The following is a 21,635-nucleotide window of genomic DNA, read 5'->3' on the forward strand; positions in this document are numbered from 1 at the left end:
AACGGTGGAAGCAGAGAATCCCGCCGCCAGCGAACAACGTGCCGCCTCCCGCTGCGGAGAACACGTGACTGGGAGGCCGGTGACTCCCACCCTCTAGCACTTCCTGCTTTTTTTAATGTCTGATAAATGGATTGCATTTTGTCTATAGGTTGACCAGAAGTTTACTAATCTGTTTTTTCCTTTAAATATTTCTACAATAAAGGAATCCAGATGGTGACAAAAGGCCTTGGTGTTATGTTCAGGGTTCACTATATTGGGAATACTGCGATATCCCAACATGTCAAACAGTCGCCAGTAAGTGAAAACCTTATCATAAATTGCTATTGGAAAAACTATTTAAAATAATAACGTGAAAACATTTACCAGAGACAAGTAGCTTGTAAGTTTTTTTGTTACCAGTTACTCAAGTATGGGGACCATTAAAATACCAAGATCTGTCCTACATTTGGGTTTGGATGGACGGAGAAAGTTTCCACTGATATGGACACTGTATCCTATTAGTTGACAATCACACATTGGTCATTTCCACTACTCATCTGGCTCTCCTTCATGCACCTCACTTGTTCTGTTCCTCTCACCTCTTATTTTAAATCCTTGTCTATGTTTCCGACCTGCTAAACCATTCCTTCCACACTGCTCCTGGAATAAATTCTCCACTCAGTCATGTAACTGCACTTTCAAACCCCTATTTCACTGTTGGCTCTCAATTAATTACAAAACTTAACTAGATATCAGTCTGCTCAGTTAAATAACCGGCGCGGAGAAGGGAACCCCAGGCATGTGCGGAAATACGCCGGCTGTTCCGCGCATGCACGAACTTGCGCGGGCCGTTCGCCGCCGGCTGGAGCTGCGCCAACCTAGCCCCCTAGAGAGGGGAGAATTCCACACTTTCGGGAGCCATTAAAGCCGGAGTGGTTGGCACCGGTTTTCATGCCGGCGTGGGGACATAGCCCCATTATTGGAGAATCGCGCCCAATTACTTTTTTGCCCAACACTCATGCACTTATGGTTCAAATAGAAGCCTCTTGAAAGCTATGAGGAATGGGAACATGGCAAACTTTCTACCCCAAACTCAGGAAACACTGTGGCACAATTGTAGCAATCTACTTCCCTTTGATTGTAATGAGCTAACCTGACACTGGCCCAGTATCAAAGCTCGGATGTTCCCCAGCTGTTCGGAGTGAACTGGCTCAGCAGAGGTTTCAATATCTAACACGGCCAAGGGTCTCCATGAATAACTGCATACCGAATGAAATGTTCAGGCTGTGTCATCTGCAACACCCGTTTTCCTATGCTATTAATTCGGCAGAACTTATGGCCTATTATATAGAATTGAATTATCCCTGGACATTCTGCCACATTTTGTTTCTAATCATTTGAACAACTCCTATCTTTTTGTTTGTTTGTAGGTACTAACACTACACTTATTGGTAATTTATATTTCTTTCAGTGTGGGTTTGAACATCCTAATAAATAATGTGACTGGGTTAACACATTCATTTCTCTCCCTAGCATCAAAGTGTGGCCAGAGGGAATATAAAATTAATAAGATTGCTGGAGGAAATCAAGCCACGATTGAACTCCACCCCTGGCAAGCAGCACTCTATGTTACTGATAGACGATCCAAGGATTCATATTTTTTCTGTGGAGGAAGTCTGATCCACCCTTGTTGGGTTCTGACAGCTGCACACTGTATTGGCACAAGGTAGGTTAAATTTACAATCATTTGTGCCCACGGTTAAGTATATTTTTGCTATGTACAAATGGAAATATTAGTGTTAATCTCATTAGGGGATGGGGAGGGGGGTGGGGGGTCCTGGGCCTGGTGCTCTTTCAGAGGGTCAGTGTGGACCTGTTGGGCTGAGTGGCCTCCTTCTGCACTGTAGGTATTCTATGATTGTAGTCTGTGATCCAACACTGCTGTATGGTTTGGAGAATCGGGTCTACAAAGCTATATCCACATTGTTGACTCATACTCCCTTGGAATGTGTTTTTTGTGTTGGAAGTTAATGGAATATTTATCAGGTTCAGCAAAATCAGTTATTTCTGTGGTTGGTCCACATAATTATTTACGTAAATTAACTTTCTGGGAGTTGACCTACACTTCTCCATATCAGTTTTTATGATAGCAGAAGCCAGAGTTATAGCGATGGAACTTGTGACCTGAACATCCGTGTTTATTGCAGATATATTTCTTTATCTCGCCAAATGAGATGAGGTAAAATTTGGTTTGAATTGTTAAATGATCTTAATCCACAATAATGTGAACAGAGAAAACTGTCGTTATGATCACGTTGGTTTAATTCAGGGCAGTAGGGTGGCACAGTGGTAACAGCACTGCTGCCTCACGCCGCCAAGGACCCGGGTTCAATCCCACTGTCTGTGTGGAGTTTGCACATTCTCCCCGTGTCTGCGTGGGTCTCACGCCCACAACCCAAAGGTGTGCCGGGTAGGTGGATTGGCTATGCTAAATTTCCCTTATTGGTATTTTCTTTTAAAGTTCATTGTATTCAATCCTTTGACTTAAAACCGAATGCTACTTCTACATTCTATCTTCTTGCCCAGGGTAAAAACTTTCTCCCTGAAGTCTGTTTGTTTACACCACTTTACTCCTGCTCGCAGCTTTGATGCATTTCTTAAAATATAAACCCTGAGTCAGCTTTCAGTCAAAGCTGACCCCCCCGCCCGCACTAGAGGGCGCAATCACTTGCTGAATTTGACAATTATCCTGTTGAGTTTAAATGGATAGGATTGTCTCAGCAGCAATGAATTTGAACAGTCATTGGAATGTCAGATTTTCTCCCAGTCTGCATTTAGTCTCCCCAGTGCAAAGGAGACCGCATTGGCAGCAGTAATTACAGTACTCCAAATTGAAAGACTGCTGATCTCGCCACATTTTGACATCCGCACTCTGTGCCATGCACCACCATGTGTACATTACTCCACCTTTCTCTCCCACAGCACTGACTCACCTCTCACATCTGCCCTTGTCCCCAGTTCTATTTTGGTGTCTGAACAAAAAGCTTTTTCTCTTGTCTCCAGGTGTTAAGGAATGCAAACGTACTGACACCAATGCCCATCTGGGACCCTCCACGTGTCCCCATTCCTCTGACTCCATTCCTTCTAACCAATCCCTTACCGTGTATTCATTATACCCTCCAACTTACCCCAGGGTGACTGCTTTGCGGAATACCTTCACTTAGTCCACAGACATGACTTACAAATTGGCCATTTTAACTCAGCACCTTGCTCTCATGTCCATATGTCTGTCCTTGGGCATTGTGATGCTCCAGTGAAGCCCAGTACAAGTTGGAGGAGCAGCATCTTGCCTTCCGATTAGGCACGTTACAGCCCTCCAGACTCATTGAGATCAACAACTTTAGACTGACCCTTCTCCTCCATCTTAACGCCTAAAATACCACCCCCGCCGTGGCAGAGATTCTCCGCCACCCAGGAAGTGGCGGGGGCAGGAATCTCGCCACTCCGATCGGAGAGGCCCCTGCGGCGATTCTCCGGCCCGAATGGGCCGAAGTCCCGCCGCTGGGAGGCCTCTCCCGCCGCCGAGGTTTAAACCACCTCTGGAACGGCGGGCTCAGCGGCGCGAGCAGGCCCCCGGGGTCCTGGGGGGGCCGCCGCTGACGTCACTGCCGGCGCATGCGTGGACCGGCGAAAGCCTTTTGGCCAGCCCCGCTGCCGGGGCCGCCGTTGTTTTGCGCCGGTCTTCTGGTGGCAACCGCTCCGGCGCAGGGCTGGCCCCCAAAGGTGGGGAGAATTCCCCACCTTTGGGGAGGCGCGACCCCTGAGTGGTTGGCGCCACTCCCCTACTCCGGGACCCTCCATCGCGCCGGGTAGGGAAGAATGCCGCCCCGATGACCACCCAAACGGACTCTAAACTTTAACTCTATTCTCTCTCCTCCGACAGATGCTGCCAGACCTGCTGAGTTTTTGCAGCATTCTCTGTTTGTTTCAGAGTCTGCAGCATTTTGCTTATGATGATAAGAATGATCTCTGTTAACTGATGCAAACCTGTATTTTTTCTGTAAAGAGGAATTGGCGGACATTCATTGAATAAACTATGGCCCAAAAGCTTGTAAATTTTGGAACCAAGTTATAAAATGTTCTATGAAAAACCTTTTTTCTGTTTAGGGTGTCTCATGAAGAGTATCATGTATTACTGGGAATACAATCAACAAATGAACGGACAACAAATGATCAAGCATTTGCAGTAGAAAAAATAATTAGCCATCCGAAGTACAATGATGATTCATTTGACAATGACATTGGTAAGATTGCATTTGTTATTAGCATTAGATGCATAGAAATTGCGAACAAGATTCAGATAAGAAGTGCAGTGCTGGAGTCTTAATATATATTATAACTCTTAAATTAAACAAGAAAAACATTTTGACTAATAATTTTCTTTTTCTTTTTTAGCTCTGCTAAAGTTAAAATCTCAATCAGGAATGTGCGCAAAAGAATCTAAATTTGTGCAACCCATTTGTTTACCTTCGAAACACCTCACATTTCCTGAAAATACTCCGTGTGAAGTTTCTGGATATGGGAAGGAAACTCAGTGTGAGTTGGAAATTCTGGTTTATGTGTCTTGCTTTGATATCTTCAAAATACAACACTTCCTGGCTTTAAGGAGCAGTTTCCACCTTTTTATTAAGATTTCTGTGTGGCACTTAGGTAAACGTTCCCTGAAAGTCCATTTGTATAATATTTTCTCCGCTCTCAAGAATTCAATCAAGTTAGTCAGATATTATTTACCTTTAACAAACCCATGCCAGCTGTCCTTGATTGATTTATGCTTTCTCAAATAAAAGTTTATTTTGCCCCCAAAAATGTTTTGCAATAACTTCCCCACCAGTAATGTTAGCTTGTAATTTCTAACTTTATTTCTTCTTTTTCTGACTTGTGGCATAATATTAACAACCCTTTCGTCCTACAACATTTACTCCTCTATTCAGTAAGGATTAAGAAATTGTAATCAATGCTTCCACTTTTTCTACCTTTTCTTCTTTCAGTAATCTAGAATGAATTCCATGTGGACCTTTTTTCAGTACATCGCCTCTTTCTGTCCAGAAATCTCCCCCTCCTATTTTCGTGTAGCCTTCATGTCATTCACTTCCTTTGTGAAGACAGATGCGGAGAACTTATTCAATGCATTAGCCATGCCGTCTGCCTCTCCATTAAATCCTCCTGTACTTTCCGTATTCTTCCTGATTATTAACGGAATCTTGTTTCTGACATTTGTCACAAGCCTCCTTTTGTGGTCTTGTTTTATTTTGATTTTGTTTGTCATCCAGGACACCTTAATTTTTTCTCTTCAAAAGAATGTGCCGAGTTTATGCCTGAACTCCAGATTTCTGGAATGACCACCTTTGCTCTGTTACTGCTAAGTAATAGGCAGATTTAAATTGAATTGGTTGCTCTATAAAATTTCCTTTTATTTTGTTAAAAATATCTATGTAGACCATAATATTTCCAGCACTTTACTTCAATGGTGTTGGAAACCAACATTATGTCAAATAAGAAAAACAGAAAATACTGGACAATCTCAGCAGGTGTGACAACATCTGTGGAGAGAGAAGGAAGCTAACATTGTGACTCTTTGTCAAATAACTTGCTCAAGAAATGCATCATACTAAAAATGTACATTTTGTAATGTTGTATTTTTGTTATTTCAGTTGCACCTTTCTTCTCCAAGTTCCTGAAGGAGGCAAGAGTGAATTTGATTTCACAACAAGAATGCAGGTCTCCTGACTATTATGGAAACAAACTAACAGATAACATGTTGTGTGCCGCACACCCTGAATGGAAGGAAGATTCTTGTAAAGTAAGTTTTTTTAAAAAAAAGCAAGTTCATGAAAACTTTCCAGTAAAATTCACTAAATCTGAGGATAGAATTCATATATTACAAATATGCTTTTGACAATTGTTGCCAGTTTTTACAGAGAAAGGGATTGTGGTCAAGTGTAAATACATATATATTGGCTTCTTCATACTGGGAGAATTTCCAGCAACGTCATAAAAAATTGTAATTATATTGGCCTGGATTTTGCATTCATAGGAAAAGTAACAGCAATCGTAAACTATTTTGACAGTTACCCACAACACTGTTCTCAGTTTTAAAGTGGACTTGCTACAATTAAGTATCTGATCCATAGGGACACCCTCTATAGGGCATCTGAGCAGGGCAGGTAACAATGAGGTTGTTCAACAAATTAAATCTTCACTGAGCGAGAGAGAGATGGGTTGTGGGGGTGAGACCCATGCAGACTCTACATGGACAGTGACCCAGGTCAGGATCAAAACGGGGTCCTCAGCACTGTAAGGCAGCAATGCTAACCACTGTGCCGCCCCGACCCAAAACAAAAAATTTCTAAAGTGTCATTTTGTGGGCAGCACAGTTGTGCAGTGGTTAGCACTGCTGCCTCACGGCGCCGAGGTCCCAGGTTCGATCCCGGCTCTGGGTCATTGTCTGTGTGGAGTTTGAACATTCTCCCCGTGTTTGCGTGGGTTTTGCCCCCACAACAAAAAGATGTGCAGGGTAGGTGGATTGGCCAAGCTAAATTGCCCCTTAATTGGAAAAAATTAATTGAGTACTCTAAATTTATTTGAACAAAAATGTAATTTTGGTTGCGTTTGGCGGATTGTTTCCAGCTAGCTTTTGGGCGAGATTCAGACCTGGAGTAACTCACAATTAGTCACTTATTAGGCTTTGGGAGTTTCTCCCTGGTTTAGCCCACGTTAGAAGTTGTTTCAGCAGTGGGGAGCTGAACACGTGGGCGAGACCAGCTCCTCACAAATTTGAACACCATTTTGAAACGGCGCTCTGATCTCTAAGTGAGCTTGAGTGTCTCCACACACCCCACCCTCGGACAACCCCCCTGCAGACATGGACATTAACCCCTGCCCCCCTCACAAGTGAGTGGTCCCCCTTTCAGGGCACCCCCCCTTTCATGGGCATAACCCTCTGACCCTTGACAGTGCCAGCCTGTTACCTGGGCAGTGCCCCTGGCAGTGCCTGGGTGCCAGGGGAAATGCCAAGGTACTGCCTTGCCCTCGACCACAGAGCGGGCTCCAATGGATACCAAGATCCCAGAATGCCCATCATGCCTGGCCTCCGCTTGTGGAGACCAGAGGGAATCAGTGCCCGGGTGAGACCTCACTGGTGTGGCTGGTTACTCCCGGGCGCCAGGGGAAATGTAGACTCAAATAGGCTGCACATATTTAAATGAGCTTTAAATATTATCTCAATCACCCACGGCAAGTGGATGATCCAGATTGTGCCGGGCACTACGAGTAGAATAAGATTTTGTGCCCAGCGCAAAGCCAGATTTGGGCCTCTCATGTGATTCTCCCGGATCGGTGCCAGGCGCAACGGGGTGGCAGAATCGCGCCCATTTATTTTTAAAACCATTGCCAACACTAATTAGCTTCTAAACGAATGAAACACCACAGCTTAAAATTACGTTTTGTGGGCCAGAGAAGTTGTTTGGCGTAATTTTCACATTATTACAAATGCACTTACTTTTGAATGTGCCAGGCTCAACTTTTTCTAGCATGTGTATTAAGTAACTGGTCAGTTTAGTGGTCAGTCTTTCAACTTAATGCTGTCCCATGCATTTTAATACCAAGACTCTCAGTATAGTGCAGCCTTCAGAGGAGCAGGGTACCTTGGACCGCAACTTCCAGTTTGAACTGTGCATATGAATCCTCAAGAAGTTGCAATACAGTTTATTCCATGATAATGATGAGCCTCACCATTAGAATTACCACAAAATCTGGGCCATTATGTGCATTCCCTCATACCAGAAATAACTCAAAGGGGTCAAATGCAATACTTACTTTACAGTGACTATTATGCAGGCAAATAAAGCAGCTATTTTGACTTCAGTGGGAATAACAGTTGGGAGACCTGTAAAACAGACTGCTGATTCACTGCCACCCACACATCGCACAACCAGTCAAAGCTACCCCCTACGTGTATTATCTCGATAGAAGATTTTGGTTTAAATGTGTTACCTCTATTCGAATGTTCATTCTCAGACACTGAACTAGATAATAATTAGTTAGTCATCTTCTGAATCATTTCCCAAATGTATTTAAATAGCATCAACATTGCAACCTTGCTAATTAATTGTTTGAAACTATAACTAAACCATTTGTTCTTCATTTAATGACAGGGGGATTCTGGTGGACCTCTTGTGTGTGAAAACAATGGACAAATGCATCTTTATGGAATAATTAGTTGGGGAGAAGGATGTGCCAGAAAAAATAAACCAGGCGTTTACACAAGAGTTAAAAACTACATCCAGTGGATTGAAGAAAACATGAATGTCTGATTTAACAGATTTTAACTCATTGGTCACAATATCAGTTGATCAATTACTTTGATTAATTGAAGTATTGTTTGTGTGCTTTATACAATTATCCAATCTACCTCCTTGTAATTTATAATTTTTGTGCAGCTCTGAAAATTTAAGTCAGGATAAGGCACATATTAATTTGTAAAATTTTGACTTTTGTCTGCATCAGACAAGATAATTTGTTTTTATATTTATTTAATATTGCTAAACCGTTTTAAAAGTTAATAACTTTTCTAATTTGTTGGGCCAGATGTATGATATGTAGGACAATGAGTCAGTTTGTAAGATAGTTTGTTTTGCAATCATTTTGGTTTCACATTTCACACAGTGTTTATTGTAATTGCTGAACTAATCTCCGTGTGTGTTTGGTAATCAGGCAGGAGACCACCCGAGGGGCAAATATATTCAGAAGCAAACTTTTTGAATTTGAACGAATTCACAGGCTGACTGGTCTGCCTTTAATTTTTTTAAATGTTAGTGGGCCAATAGGCTCTTTTCTAATCATAAAATCATTTATCATACAAAACAAGCGTTTTTTTTTAGGATGCAAATGAACAGGTTACTTGCATGTGTTTTCCGTGTAACCTATGCATTTGCACGAACAAAGCCGATACGGATTCAAACTTGTGCTTGCATCATAATGGCAACATACAACAAACTTGAACTGTTGTCAAAACAAACACCTTATTGCCATTTGTTACTGGTTTTATTATTTAATAGGTTGTGTGGAGTGTGTTTCATACTTCACCAGGCTAAATTGGAGGCTCCTCAAATACTCTAGCTTCATGCAATTGTGGGTCATAAGAACATAGGAATTGAGAGTAGGCCATTCAGTTCACTAGGCCTGTTCATACATTCATAAAATTATCGGAATTTGGCCAATTGAGTCTGCTCCACCATTCAACTATGGCTGATCTCAGCCTGGCCTTAACTCCACCTCTGAACTGCCTCCAATGCCACTACATCTTTCCACAAATAAGAGTACCAAAACTGTGCTCATACTCCAGGACTTTTACCAACAGAAAATACATTAAAACATTATAACCTTGTGCCCTGGAAGGGTACGTTGTCATGGAGATGGGCAAGGCTCAAGGATGTTCTGGGTTTCAATTCACTTGTGTGTTTTCTGGGGGAGGGCATGTTCTGCAGCAGGGGGGAAAGGCCCGATCAAAAAGATGCTGTTGTTCACAGGCAGCAACGTGTTACCGTTAGCTGGCTCGTGTGGTTAGGGCTCAGGAAAATTCCCAGGTGCTGTTTAATAATTGTGTGCAATTGGGGCTTAGGAAAAGGACTGGGGAGTTGAGAAGATGGCAGAAAGCCACTGGTTCCATGCTGTAAATGGGGTAGGGCTCAGGGGAAACTCTGGGAGACATTTATAGCTTGGTATAGATGCACAGGTTGGAGCTTTCAGCAATTCCAGGGTAGTGCCAGACTAGTGAAACTACTAAAGAGCTGAAATGTTGCCAGTAAGTAGAGGCTGGAGTGAAGACTTGGGAATCCTGGGAAATAGAGTCTCATGAGAGGAGATTGAAACCATAGAGTGGTGCAGTCAATGAGACACTTGATGTTGGAGTGGCTTTCAGGGAATTCTGGGAGGGTGATCTTTGAAAGTGAAAAGTTTGGAGTCACTCATGAAGGGGCCAGAGTTTCAATAGGATTGGTTGACTAATAGTGTTTACTGATGTCTGGGTGGGTTGTTGAGTAATCCATGGGATCTGTCTTGGTTGCACTTGCTACTTATTGTGCAATGTGTTGAGTTCAACCATCATTTCCATGTGTAAGACAGTGAATTGTTTTATCTTTCTGATCTTGTATAGTAATGTTTATTTTTCTTTGTTCAACACCCGTGGAATCTTGTGCCTGCTGCCACTCTCTCACCATCCTCCCCACCCTCTGCTTGCTGCTGATTGTACTCTAACATCTGGCTTGCAACTGATCATCATTTCTGAATGGCCTCTCTTGCTCCCTGACCCTTCTGCTCCCCGATCTTCCCAATCACCACTGACCCTTCTGGGCTTGTCACTTCCTTCTTTGTGAGCAAGTATTCAGTGGATGAGCAGGAGGGCAGGAAGCAACCTATGGAATGGGAGCAGCTTTGGGTTGCAGAGGTAATCCGCAAGCTGGAAAGACTGTGAAAAGCAGGGTTAGAGACGAGGGGAGTCCAGGCCAAGGCGCTCAACGACTCACGTGACCCCATGTCACACCTAGTACAAAATATTACAACAAAACTCCTGATGCTAAAATGAGGGTACCAGCCCCATTAACTGGCCATCAAATCAAAATGGGCTGACCTAAAGCGACAGCTTCTGTACTTTTAAAAGCTGAAGAACATAAACAGAAGATGATTTGTTACCTGCATGTTATGAGGACAATTTTGCTATTTTGGTCTGTATTTTATTTATTCACCCAGAAACCTGGATTGTCAAGTATTTCATATAATCGTTAATAGGAAGAGCAGGTATGTTATCAGCTGCTGAGTTAATACCTGAAGCTTTTGAAGTGTACTTGTTAAGTAAACATGCAAGTGCTATTGTCCCATTTCCAAGGTAACTCACCACCATCTTCTGAAGGACAACTAGAGATGGGCAATAAATGAGGCCTAACCAGCAACACCCACATCCCATAAATGAATAAAATGAAAGCACATAACCACATTTTGCGTCCAATAAAACGTTCATCTAAAATCCTGTCACAGAGATTTCAATAATAGTTACGGTATTGCTACCTTTTTCCTCTCCTATTATTGCAAAACAGTTTTACATGCATCAATCAAAACCCAATGTCTGAGTTACAACGTCTTGCTGAATTTGAAAGTTTCCTTTGCTATTTACAAGATAATCAGCTAAGAGATCATAATGTTAATATTATTTTGTAAAGTTGTGGCTGCATCTTGTACTCCTGTTCCCGTTTTTCAATTGTTTCAAGGGTTCAGTGATTATATCTAGCCTCTTGGTAGAATTGTTTTATTTAGTTATTAAGTGTAATTTTACTTTTAAGCACAGTCAGCATTTTATGGATAAATTCACAAACTGTTCCAAAGTTAATGGAAAATGGAATATGAGGTCTTGTTTATGCAACTTAAAATACCGTACATGTGTAATCCTGAAAGTCAAACCAAACCACACGGGCCTTTTGAAAAGTATGGCATTCGAAAAATATGCCAGGAATTCCATATTTGTTGCCCTCAAGGTTTGTTTCAAAGCAGCCCCAAAAAAATGATGCCTTTGATTTTCATCTGATGTAAAGAGAAATAGGAAATGTCTAACACTGTACTAATGATTGACTTCTGAAAAAGTCACACAATGTATTTTCAATGGTCCAATGATATTTCATACTTTTACGAAATCTTTATACATGGATTAATAAAATTAACTATTGAAATACAGAAATGTTTATTCACAGTTCCAGTATTTTTTTATACAATCATAGACTGCATGCATCCATTTGATAACAAGTCAAATGGGCCACAGGTTAACTCCTGGCATTTGACTTTGTACTCACAGTTCTCTTCGGGTCCTCAGACATAGGTTTTGGTGCAACCCATATATTGGCTAGAGATTCATAAATTGTTGTGACCAATGGAAGCAATGAGCTGCCATAGGAATTAATGTCCAGTGAATTTTATTTGCAGTTCAGAATATTGGCATTAGTTCACTGAAAAAACTGCAAACATCCAACGATTGCATAAGTCACACCAGCTACTTTAGAGTGTAAAATACAGGTGTGGCCTACTGGGTGATGCACAGTTTTTTGTTTGTGCACATTACTGAAGGTTTAATCCTCAAGATAAACAATTATAAAATCAGCTAAGTGCATTTCTACTATTTATATTATTGTTACGGAGAGGAGGGGATTTAATTTAAGCAGCCCCAATTTCTCCTCTCATCCGTAATCAAAGACGTTTTTGATCTTGCCCTTCATAACCAGTGCCGTATTTCCCAAACCTTCAGTTTTGGATATCATCCAATTCGCTATTAATAGTCCCACAGCAACCTCAAGGTTGGATTAATTAATAGGGTTGGTTTATTTGCACACACTCAAAATGTGAGAGGTGGGTAGCAACTTGGCCTCTTTTACATTCATTAAATAAAGGTGGGATCGAGAAAACAATAGAGGTACAGACCAAAGATCACAGACAAAAATAATAGAGTCCCGAGTCATATGAAAACCAAAGCCTAATAATGCATTCTTTCACAGAGTCGGCAGGCTGCAGACTGATGTTGGCCAATTCACTTTTAAGAAATTACTTCCCCGATGAGATGGGCACGCGGAGGAGAATTAATCTCGCAGGCGATGGTCCAGAAGTTCCAGGAGAAACTAGAGAGATGGGGGGCCAAGCATTCAAACCTGGAACAGACCTCTGGCTCCTGGCTCTGAACTGCAGCTGGCTAGAGGCAAGATGGCAGTATGCTTTGCAGATCCACAAGCAGGGTAATTGGTTCATCCAACTGGGCAAGGAGGGGGGAGAGCAGTAAGCGAAAGTCATATGATAGCACTTCAAGCTCTCTGCTTTGGTTTGAGCAAAGGATGTATATTCCTTTGTATTCTTAAGATGGTTAATGTTTTAAACATTAAATTGTTTCAAAGTGGTGTTGTGGTCTTTTGCTGTTAGACAGGTAGTCTCAGTTGTCCAGGACTAACCCGCGAAATGTAAATGTCCATTGTATAATTCCCTTGGAATTTGGTCTCTGCAGTCCCCAAGTCATTAGAGTATCTTCAGAGATAATGAGGTGGCCACTGTCCTAAATGCCAGAAAATTCCTTGTGTGTGATGAACTGCCAGCCATTACTTAAGTCAACTTAAAACCTTTGTCCAGTTTTTAGGATTTTATAAATTGGCCATGCTGATGAGTATACATATTTTATGGGGTGGTATCTTAGCCCTTGACATGATTGATAATTTGTAAGATAAATACATGGGCTAAAAAAGCACTGTTACAGTAACAGCAAGGCCAATTGAACGCCATAGACTGAGGACAGATATATGGACATGAGAGCAAGATGCTGAGTTAAAATGGCAAGTGACAGGGAGGTAATGGTCATGCTTGCAGACTGAGCAAGGGTGTTTCATAAAGCGATCACCCAGTCTGCATATGGTTTCTCCAATGTAAAGGAAACCACATTTGAAGTAGTGAATACAGTAAAACAAATTGAGGTAGGTGGAAGTGAAATGGTGGGGAGGTAAAAGGATCAGGTGTAAAGTGCAAGGGGAAGTGCTGTGGGAGGAGGATGAGGAATTAGGGCTGATGGAGCAGTAGACCCCAAAGGAATTGGGGACTCAAAATTCATTAGAAAAATAATAATTATCATGCACAGGTTAGGTGGCCATGTTTGGGGGAAATCATCTTCAGTTTCAGTAAAGCTGAAATCTGCTCAGTTTGAGTTTTGACCTTAACCGGCTGGCTGTTTTGCAATAACTTGTTTTTAGAAGACTGTTTCTGGGTGTGGCTGTGGCTGTGTTTCTCTCTGTCTCCCCTTTTCCCCAGTCATTGTTCTATGGCTATACCATGTGAAATGGAGATAGAGAGGTCAAAGAAGGGAAGTGAAGTGTCAGAGATGGACCATGTGAAGGTGAAAGGGAGGTGGACATTGGGAGCAAAATCTTTTTTTGAAAAATGTTTTTATTGGGTTTTGTTATACATAGTATAAATACACACAGAACGAAAAGGTTTTTTTTACAAGGGGGCAGGCACCTGGGTGGAGCCCCTAATGCATGCTATTTACATTTCGGTCAGTTTCTATTATTTATTTACATCTGCCCTCCACTCCGGGGAAGAACCTATTCATTCGGGTTCTGGTCAAGTGGGCTCCATGTACCACTTTTAGCAGCGTTAGATTGAGTCTTGCGCATGTGGAGATGGAGTTGACCATGTGTTGACCATTCGCTCCAGAATCCCCACCCTATTGTGAACCCCAGATCTTCTCCCACTTCCTCCTCGTCACGTCCAGTTTGGCGTCAGCCCTCTTTACCAGTCGTCCGTACATGTCACTATAGTTTCCTCTGCCTAAAATGTCTGCATGCAGTAGTTCTTCAACTAGTGTCTCTTCATGGTGATTGTGGGTATGTCCTGCTTTCCTTCCGTAGGAAGTTTTTAAGCTGCAGGTATATGTATTCATTGCTCCCTGCTAGGTGAAATCTTTCCGTCAGTTATTGGGAGCAATATCAATTCTTTTGTCCAGGTCTGGATGAGAGCATGAACTATCAATACAGTCATCAATGTACCGGAAAAGGTGGGAGTACGACTGGAACGTTCTCACACCCCACAAAAAAGGCATAACTCAGATCCATGTGGGTACCTATTCCTGTACTTTTTATTTGAAGGAAGTGAGACAAAGGAGAAATTGCTGAATGAGAGAAAAAGTTCAGCTAGGCGGAGATGTAGTGGTGGGTGGAGAATTTTTTGAGCCTTTGCTGAAAGAAGCAGAAAGCCCTCAGACCATCCTGGTGGGGGATGGAGGTGTTGAGGGATCCATGAAGAGGAGCAATTAGGGCCTAGAAACTGGAAATTGGTGTTGTGACACATAGGGCAGAGGAATCGCAAATGTAGGCGGGGAGAGAGCGAGAGAGAGAGACTTACACGATGAGTCTACCAGGACAGTCTGGTTTGTAGATTTTGGGAAGGAGGTGGAAGTGGGCTGTGCGGGGCTGGGGCAACTGAGGTTGAAAGCTGTGGAGGGTAGTTTTCCAGAGAAGAAGATGAGATCAGAGACAGTCCTGGATACAATGGCTTGATGTTTGATGGCAGGGTCATGGTCCAGGGAAAAAGGAAGACGTGCCTGAGAGTTGGCACTCAGCCAATTGAGGTCAGTAAGCCAGACAACAGCACCACGTTTTCAGCAGGTTTGATAACCGAGTCAGGGTTGGACGCGAGAGAATGGAGTGTGGCACATTCAGAAGGAGACACTTTGAAGTGGACGAGAGAAGCAGAGAAGTTAAAGACAAGCAATGTCACCCTGTCTGTTCTCAATGAAAATATCAAGAGCAGATAGGAGACCAGAAGGAGAGGGAATATTGGGTGGGTGAAAGAATCTGTTGAACCAGGGGTTGTGTGAGGGGGGTGGGGGCAGGGCGGGGGGAGGTGGAGACGACTCCTGCCCAAAGAGATGAGGACAGAGACAAAGACAACGGAAGAATAATTCACCATTGTGCAGAGCCCAAAATGTGTGGAGACGAGGATGTAAAGGGATGAAACTGAGTAATTTGATGTATTCAGAGATTCAGCATCAGAGGTTGGGGTGGGTGGGTGGGGAAAGGTCAGATGGTATAGTGAATACATGGCTAGGGCTGCAATGTTCCAATGAAGCTCAACACAAACGGAACAAACAGCATCTTCCAATTAGGTCATTTACAGCCTTCTGGATTTTGCATTCAGTTCAATATCTTCAGACCAAGAACTTTCTCTTCCACCTTGACTCCCTTTATTAATTAAGTTTTCTAGTCCTAAAATAGTTAATCTTCTCAAATATAAACAATGCAGCAATTATTTTGTTCATACACCAATACAATAAGTGCAGGAAATTGCTCATATAAGACACTTTTCTTTTAAACTGCATGTTATCGTTCTCGAAGGTTGCCCAGTAACCATGAAAGTATACAACTCGGCACTTCAGATGCAAGGTTAATAAGCAGCAGCAAATAAAAACAAAATGTTGCAGATGCTGGAAATGAGAAAATGCTGGACAAATTCAGGACATCTGGCAACATCTATGAAGAGAAAAGTAGAATTAATGTTTTTTTCAAGTCCAGAGCGCCATATTTTCTGAGGTTTTGCTTTCACAAGCACTCACCATTATTCTGCTATTCAAAGCATTTTGCTGACTTACCTTAGTGCCACGATCAGCACCTTCTTTAGTCTTTTATACAGTATTAACTCCTTTGTCTTGTTCCCATGACATCTTTAAATGTCTCCTGAGCTCCCACCTAATCCTGACCTATTTTGCTCCACCCTTCTTAAACAGTATGAAGAAAAATTTAACCCTCTCTATCTCTGAAGTGAGAAAAACGTGTTGCTAGGTGAATTGGACATTCTGAATTCTCCCTCTGAGTATCTAAACAGGCACCGGAATGTGGAAACTAGGGGATTTTCACAGTAACTTCATTGCAATGAAGCCTACTTGTGACAATAAAGATCTTAAAAAGTCATATGCACTTGAAAAAAACATTAATTCTACTTTTCTCTTCATAGATGTTGCCAGGCGTCCTGAATTTGTCCAGCATTTTCTCATTTCCAGCATCCGCAACATTTTGTTTTTATTTGCTGATGCTTATTAACCTTGCATCTGAAGTGCCGAGTTGTGTACTTTCATGGTTACTGGGCAACCTTCGAGAACGACGACATGCAGTTTAAAAGAAAAGTGTCTGATATGAGCAATTTCCTGCACTTATTGTATTGGTGTATGAACAAAATAATTGCTGCACTGTTTATATTTGAAAAGATTAACTATTTTGTACAATTACTGTTCTCTGATGTTGTGACTTGATACTCATGGGCCAGATCAATAAACAAATACAGTCTACCATGTATCCACCAGAGGGCATACATGACCAAGCAATGCAGCGAAGTCAAACAAAAACATAAAAAAAGAACAATAAAAACATTGTTAAACCAGCTCATTCAATCGGCTAATGAAAATTAATTTCCATTGTGAAGCGGTAGAAGTGGTGGTTTCTATAACAGGTGCCCGATCCACAGCAGTCAGAGGGCAAGTTGAAAGTCTATCCCCTCATGGTTTGGTTGTGGTTAAGCCTATTGTATTGAGAAGAAGCCTCCAGGCACATAACATAATGAAATATAGTTTCAGGGGAGAAATAGAAATGACAAGCAAGTTGGATAGAAGTTTTAAAGGAGTTTTAACTTTTTGCCAAATAGCAATCAGTACGACTAAATTGATCGGAATAAATTTTAAATTCAGCAAAGATAGAAACACAAGACAATTAAAAACATAAGAAAATGCACAGAAATAATACAAGCAGGCGTCATTCCTTATGTTCTGATTAAATATGTGTAACAGCAATAGTAATTGTTTGCAGCTTTCTCTCAAAAAAAAGGGATGGATGGTAGACAAGGTGAATTAATGCCAGTTCCCAATATGTGATTTTCTCTTCCTCCTTCAGGAGAACTCACAAACCTTGTTAATCATTCCCCACTCCAGCTGAGCTCAGAAACTTGCATCCTCCTGACCTATGAGACTGAGTATTAGTGTTCCAAATGCTCAGATTCCCTGTGCTGCCTCAAGGGGAATTACGTGATAAACTCAGAATTTTGCATTTCCGAACTCAAAAGTGACATTTCTATGCAATCACAGGATTAATTACTTCATCTAATAAATTATGTGCAGACACAGTGACATTTATGACATTATTAGTCTGTTGAAAGGTGTAGAGGCAATAGTTTCATCTGACTCAAGATTGCTACACTTTCTAAATGATAGGTGAATGAACTCACGATGTGTGAACCATTTACCACTTTCCCTGTACTGTAGTCAGTAATTTGCCCAAGGAGCCATTTCTTGTATAAATCCAGAATTTCAGCATGTGGTTCAGGGCAGTGGATGACCTACATTTTTACAAAATTTTGAAACACTCACAGGAATCCCTAACTTAATTTCTGAATGACTTGTGTCAGGTACCCAAAGGCATTAATGGTACCATTGCAGAGAATTATTTTAATTAATATTTGCAGATTTTCTGTATCAATGTACATAGGGAATCACATAGGTAACTAAACCCTTCCATCTACATGCTGCTCAATAAAGAAATGGCATAATTCCTTAAACTGTCAGTGGATTAAAGCTTCATCTGATATAAAGGAGGTGAAAAAATGATAAATTAAGTGGTGAATGTCCAGTAGTGTAAGATGTGTTTGTGGTTTGTTTCAAAATATGCAATCTCAGCAAAAATAAATCATCCAGAAAAAACAACATATGAGATGTTATAGACATGGCAATTAATGTTTTCTAATACACAAGATAAACATTTCAAAACTTAGTAGAAACCAATCTGCATTAAAAAATGCAAACCAAGATAATACACACTTACATCCACATTGTATATCATCGAATGATTAACACACAAGGCCATTCAGCCCATTGTGCCCATGCCTGTACTTTGAAAGAACAATTCAATTTAAAGAACAAAGAACAAAGAAAATTACAGCACAGGAACAGGCCCTTCGGCCCTCCCAGCCTGCGCCGATCCAGATCCTTTATCTAAACCTGCCTCCTATTTTCCAAGGTCTACTTCCCTCTGTTCCCGCCTGTTCATATACCTGTCCAGATGCATCTTAAATGATGCTATCGTGCCCGCCTCTACTACCTCCGCTGGTAAAGCGTTCCAGGCACCCACCACCCTCTGCGTAAAAAACTTTCCACGCACATCTCCCTTAAACTTTCCCCCTCTCACCTTGAAATCATGACCCCTTATAACTGACTCCCCCACTCTTGGGAAAAGCTTGTTGCTATCCACCCTGTCCATACCTCTCATAATTTTGTAGACCTCAATCAGGTCCCCCCTCAACCTCCGTCTTTCCAACGAAAACAATCCTAATCTACTCAACCTTTCTTCATAGCTAGCACCCTCCATACCAGGCAACATCCTGGCGAACCTCCTCTACACCCTCTCTAAAGCATCCACATCCTTCTGGTAATGTGGCGAACAGAACTGCAAGCAGTATTCCAAATGTGGCCGAATCAAAGTCCTATACAGCTGTAACATGACCTGCCAACTCTTGTACTCAATACCCCGTCCGATGAAGGCAGGCATGCTGTATGCCTTCTTGACTACTCTATCCACCTGCGTTGCCACCTTCAGGGTACAATGGACCTGAACTCCCAGATCTCTCTGTACATCAATTTTCCCAAGACCCTTCCATTGACCATATAGTCCACTCTTGAATTTGATCTTCCAAAATGCATCACCTCGCATTTGCCTGGATTGAACTCCATATGCCATTTCTCTGCCCAACTCTCCAATCTATCTATATTTTGTTGTATTCTCTGACAGTCCTCCTCGCTAGCTGCAACTCCACCAATCTTAGTATCATCTGCAAACTTGGTAATCAGACCACCTATACCTTCCTCCAGGTCATTTATGTAGATCACAAACAACAGTGGTCCGAGCACGGATCCCTGTGGAACACCACTAGTCACCCTTCTCCATTTTGAGACACTCCCTTCCACCACTACTCTCTGTCTCCTGTTGCCCAGCCAGTTCTTTATCCATCTAGCTAGTACACCCTGAACCCCATACGATTTCACTTTTTCCATCAACCTGTCATGGGAAACCTTATCAAACGCCTTACTAAAGTCCATGTATATGACATCTACAGCCCTTCCCTCATCAATTAACTTTGTCACTTCCTCAAAGAATTCTATTAGGTTTGTAAGACATGACCTTCCCTGCACAAAACCATGCTGCCTATCACCGATAAGTCTATTTTCTTCCAGATGTGAATAGATCCTATCCCTCAGTATCTTTTCCAACAGTTTGCCTACCACTGACGACAAAATCACAGGTCTATAATTCCCTGGATTATCCCTGCTACCCTTCTTAAGCAAAGGGACAACATTAGCAATTCTCCAGTCCTCCGGGACCTTACCCGTGCTCAAGGATGCTGCAAAGATATCTGTTAAAGCCCCAGCTATTTCGACCCTCGCTTCCCTCAGGAACCTGGGATAGATCCCATCCGGTCCTGGGGACTTGTCCACCTGAATGTCTTTTAGACTACCCAAAACTTCCCCCTTCCATCCCACTTTTGTCCTTATCGTCCTAAAAACATTTCCTATTCAGATATGTATCCACTTCCCTTTTGAAAGTTCTGACTTCCACCATTCTTTCTACCACTGAATTTCAGATTATAACAATGCAATGAGTTCAATCAAATTCATATCGGAAACAGTGTCTCCTCATCAATTCATCCAAAACCTATCATTTTAAAAATCTCCATTAAATTTCAGTGAAATCCTCTCTGCTCCAAGGCGAACAATTGATGCTTCTTTCTCTATTCTAACCAATAAGAAATGTAATTTTCATCTACTTATTTGCTTTATAAAAATGTTTAAATTAAACAAGTTTACGTTTGAAAATTATTTCATGGGTTGTGGGGTTCACGGCTAGGCCAGCATTTATTCCCCATCCCGAATTGCCCTTGAGAAGGTGGTGGTGAGCTACCTTCTTGAACCATTGCAGTCCATGTGGTGCAGGAACACCCACAGTTCATGAGAGAGTTCCAGGATATTGACTCAGTGACAGTGAAGGAATGCCGATCTAGTTCCAAGTCAGAATGGTGTGTGACTTGGAGGGAAACGTGCAAGTGGTAGTGTTCCCATGCATTTGCTGCTCTTGTCCTTCTAGATCAGGGGTGGGCAAACTACGGCCCACGGGCCGCATGCGGCCTGCCAAAGGTCATTATGCGGCCCACCAAGATCAAGTCATAAAAAAAATTTTAAAAATAAAAAAAAAAATTTTTATTTTTAATTTTTTTTTAAATAAGGTTAATGGGGGGGCTGTTGGGTTACTGGTATAGGGTGGATACGTTGACTTGAGTAGGGTGATCATTGCTCGGCACAACATGTGTTTCATGTGAAGTTTCTACTTTAAAATATTAATTAATTAAAATTAATTGCTTTTTAAAATTTAAACGGAGTTACTTTGTTTTTCAAATAAATGTGTTTCATGTAAAGTTTCTACTTTAAAATATTAATTAATAAAAATTAATTGCTTTTTTTTCTTTAAAAACCTTTTATTTTGGCTATTTTAAATATTAATTATTTTACTTAATATACTATGCGGCCCTTTAAAATTATGAATTTCTGAATGTGGCCCTTGCACGGAAAAGTTTGCCCACCCCTGTTCTAGATGGTAGAGGACATGGGTTAGGGTGCTGTTTAAGGAACCTTGGTGAGTTGCTGTAGTGCATCTTATAGGTGGTGCACACTGCTACTACTGTGCATTGGTAGTGGAGGGAGGGAATGTTGGACGGTAGTGGACGGGATATCAATCCATCTGGCTGCTTTGTCCTGGGTAGTGTTGAATTTATCGAGTGTTGTTTGAGCTGCACGCAACCAGACAAGGGTAGAGTATTCCATCACACTTCTGACTTCTTAAAAATTAATTTAAGGGATGTGGGTGTCACTGGTTAGGCCAGCATTTATTACCCATCACTAGTTGCCCTTCAGAAGATGGTGGTGAGTTGCCTTCTTGAACTGCTGCAGTCCTGAGGTGTAGGTCCACCTACTGTGCTTTTAGGGAGGGAGTTCCAGG

At 41.8% G+C, this 21,635-nt stretch overlaps 1 protein-coding gene across 2 annotated transcripts in view; it reads left to right on the plus strand.

Moving 5' to 3' along the window:
• Positions 1 to 11,764, plus strand: part of LOC119956168 (tissue-type plasminogen activator-like) — a 32,148-nt gene extending 20,384 nt beyond the window's left edge. For both annotated transcript variants that reach the window (XM_038783093.1, XM_038783094.1), the window contains 6 exons: positions 203 to 294; positions 1,513 to 1,705; positions 4,147 to 4,283; positions 4,435 to 4,575; positions 5,691 to 5,839; positions 8,193 to 11,764. In XM_038783093.1, the coding sequence (XP_038639021.1) occupies positions 203 to 294; positions 1,513 to 1,705; positions 4,147 to 4,283; positions 4,435 to 4,575; positions 5,691 to 5,839; positions 8,193 to 8,351 (871 nt within the window). In that variant the 3' untranslated portion in view covers positions 8,352 to 11,764. The remainder of the gene's footprint in view (positions 1 to 202; positions 295 to 1,512; positions 1,706 to 4,146; positions 4,284 to 4,434; positions 4,576 to 5,690; positions 5,840 to 8,192) is intronic.
• Positions 11,765 to 21,635: the final 9,871 nt, after the last annotated feature.

The sequence above is a fragment of the Scyliorhinus canicula genome, chromosome 22 (genome assembly GCF_902713615.1).
Source record: "Scyliorhinus canicula chromosome 22, sScyCan1.1, whole genome shotgun sequence".
Lineage (NCBI taxonomy): Eukaryota > Metazoa > Chordata > Chondrichthyes > Carcharhiniformes > Scyliorhinidae > Scyliorhinus > Scyliorhinus canicula.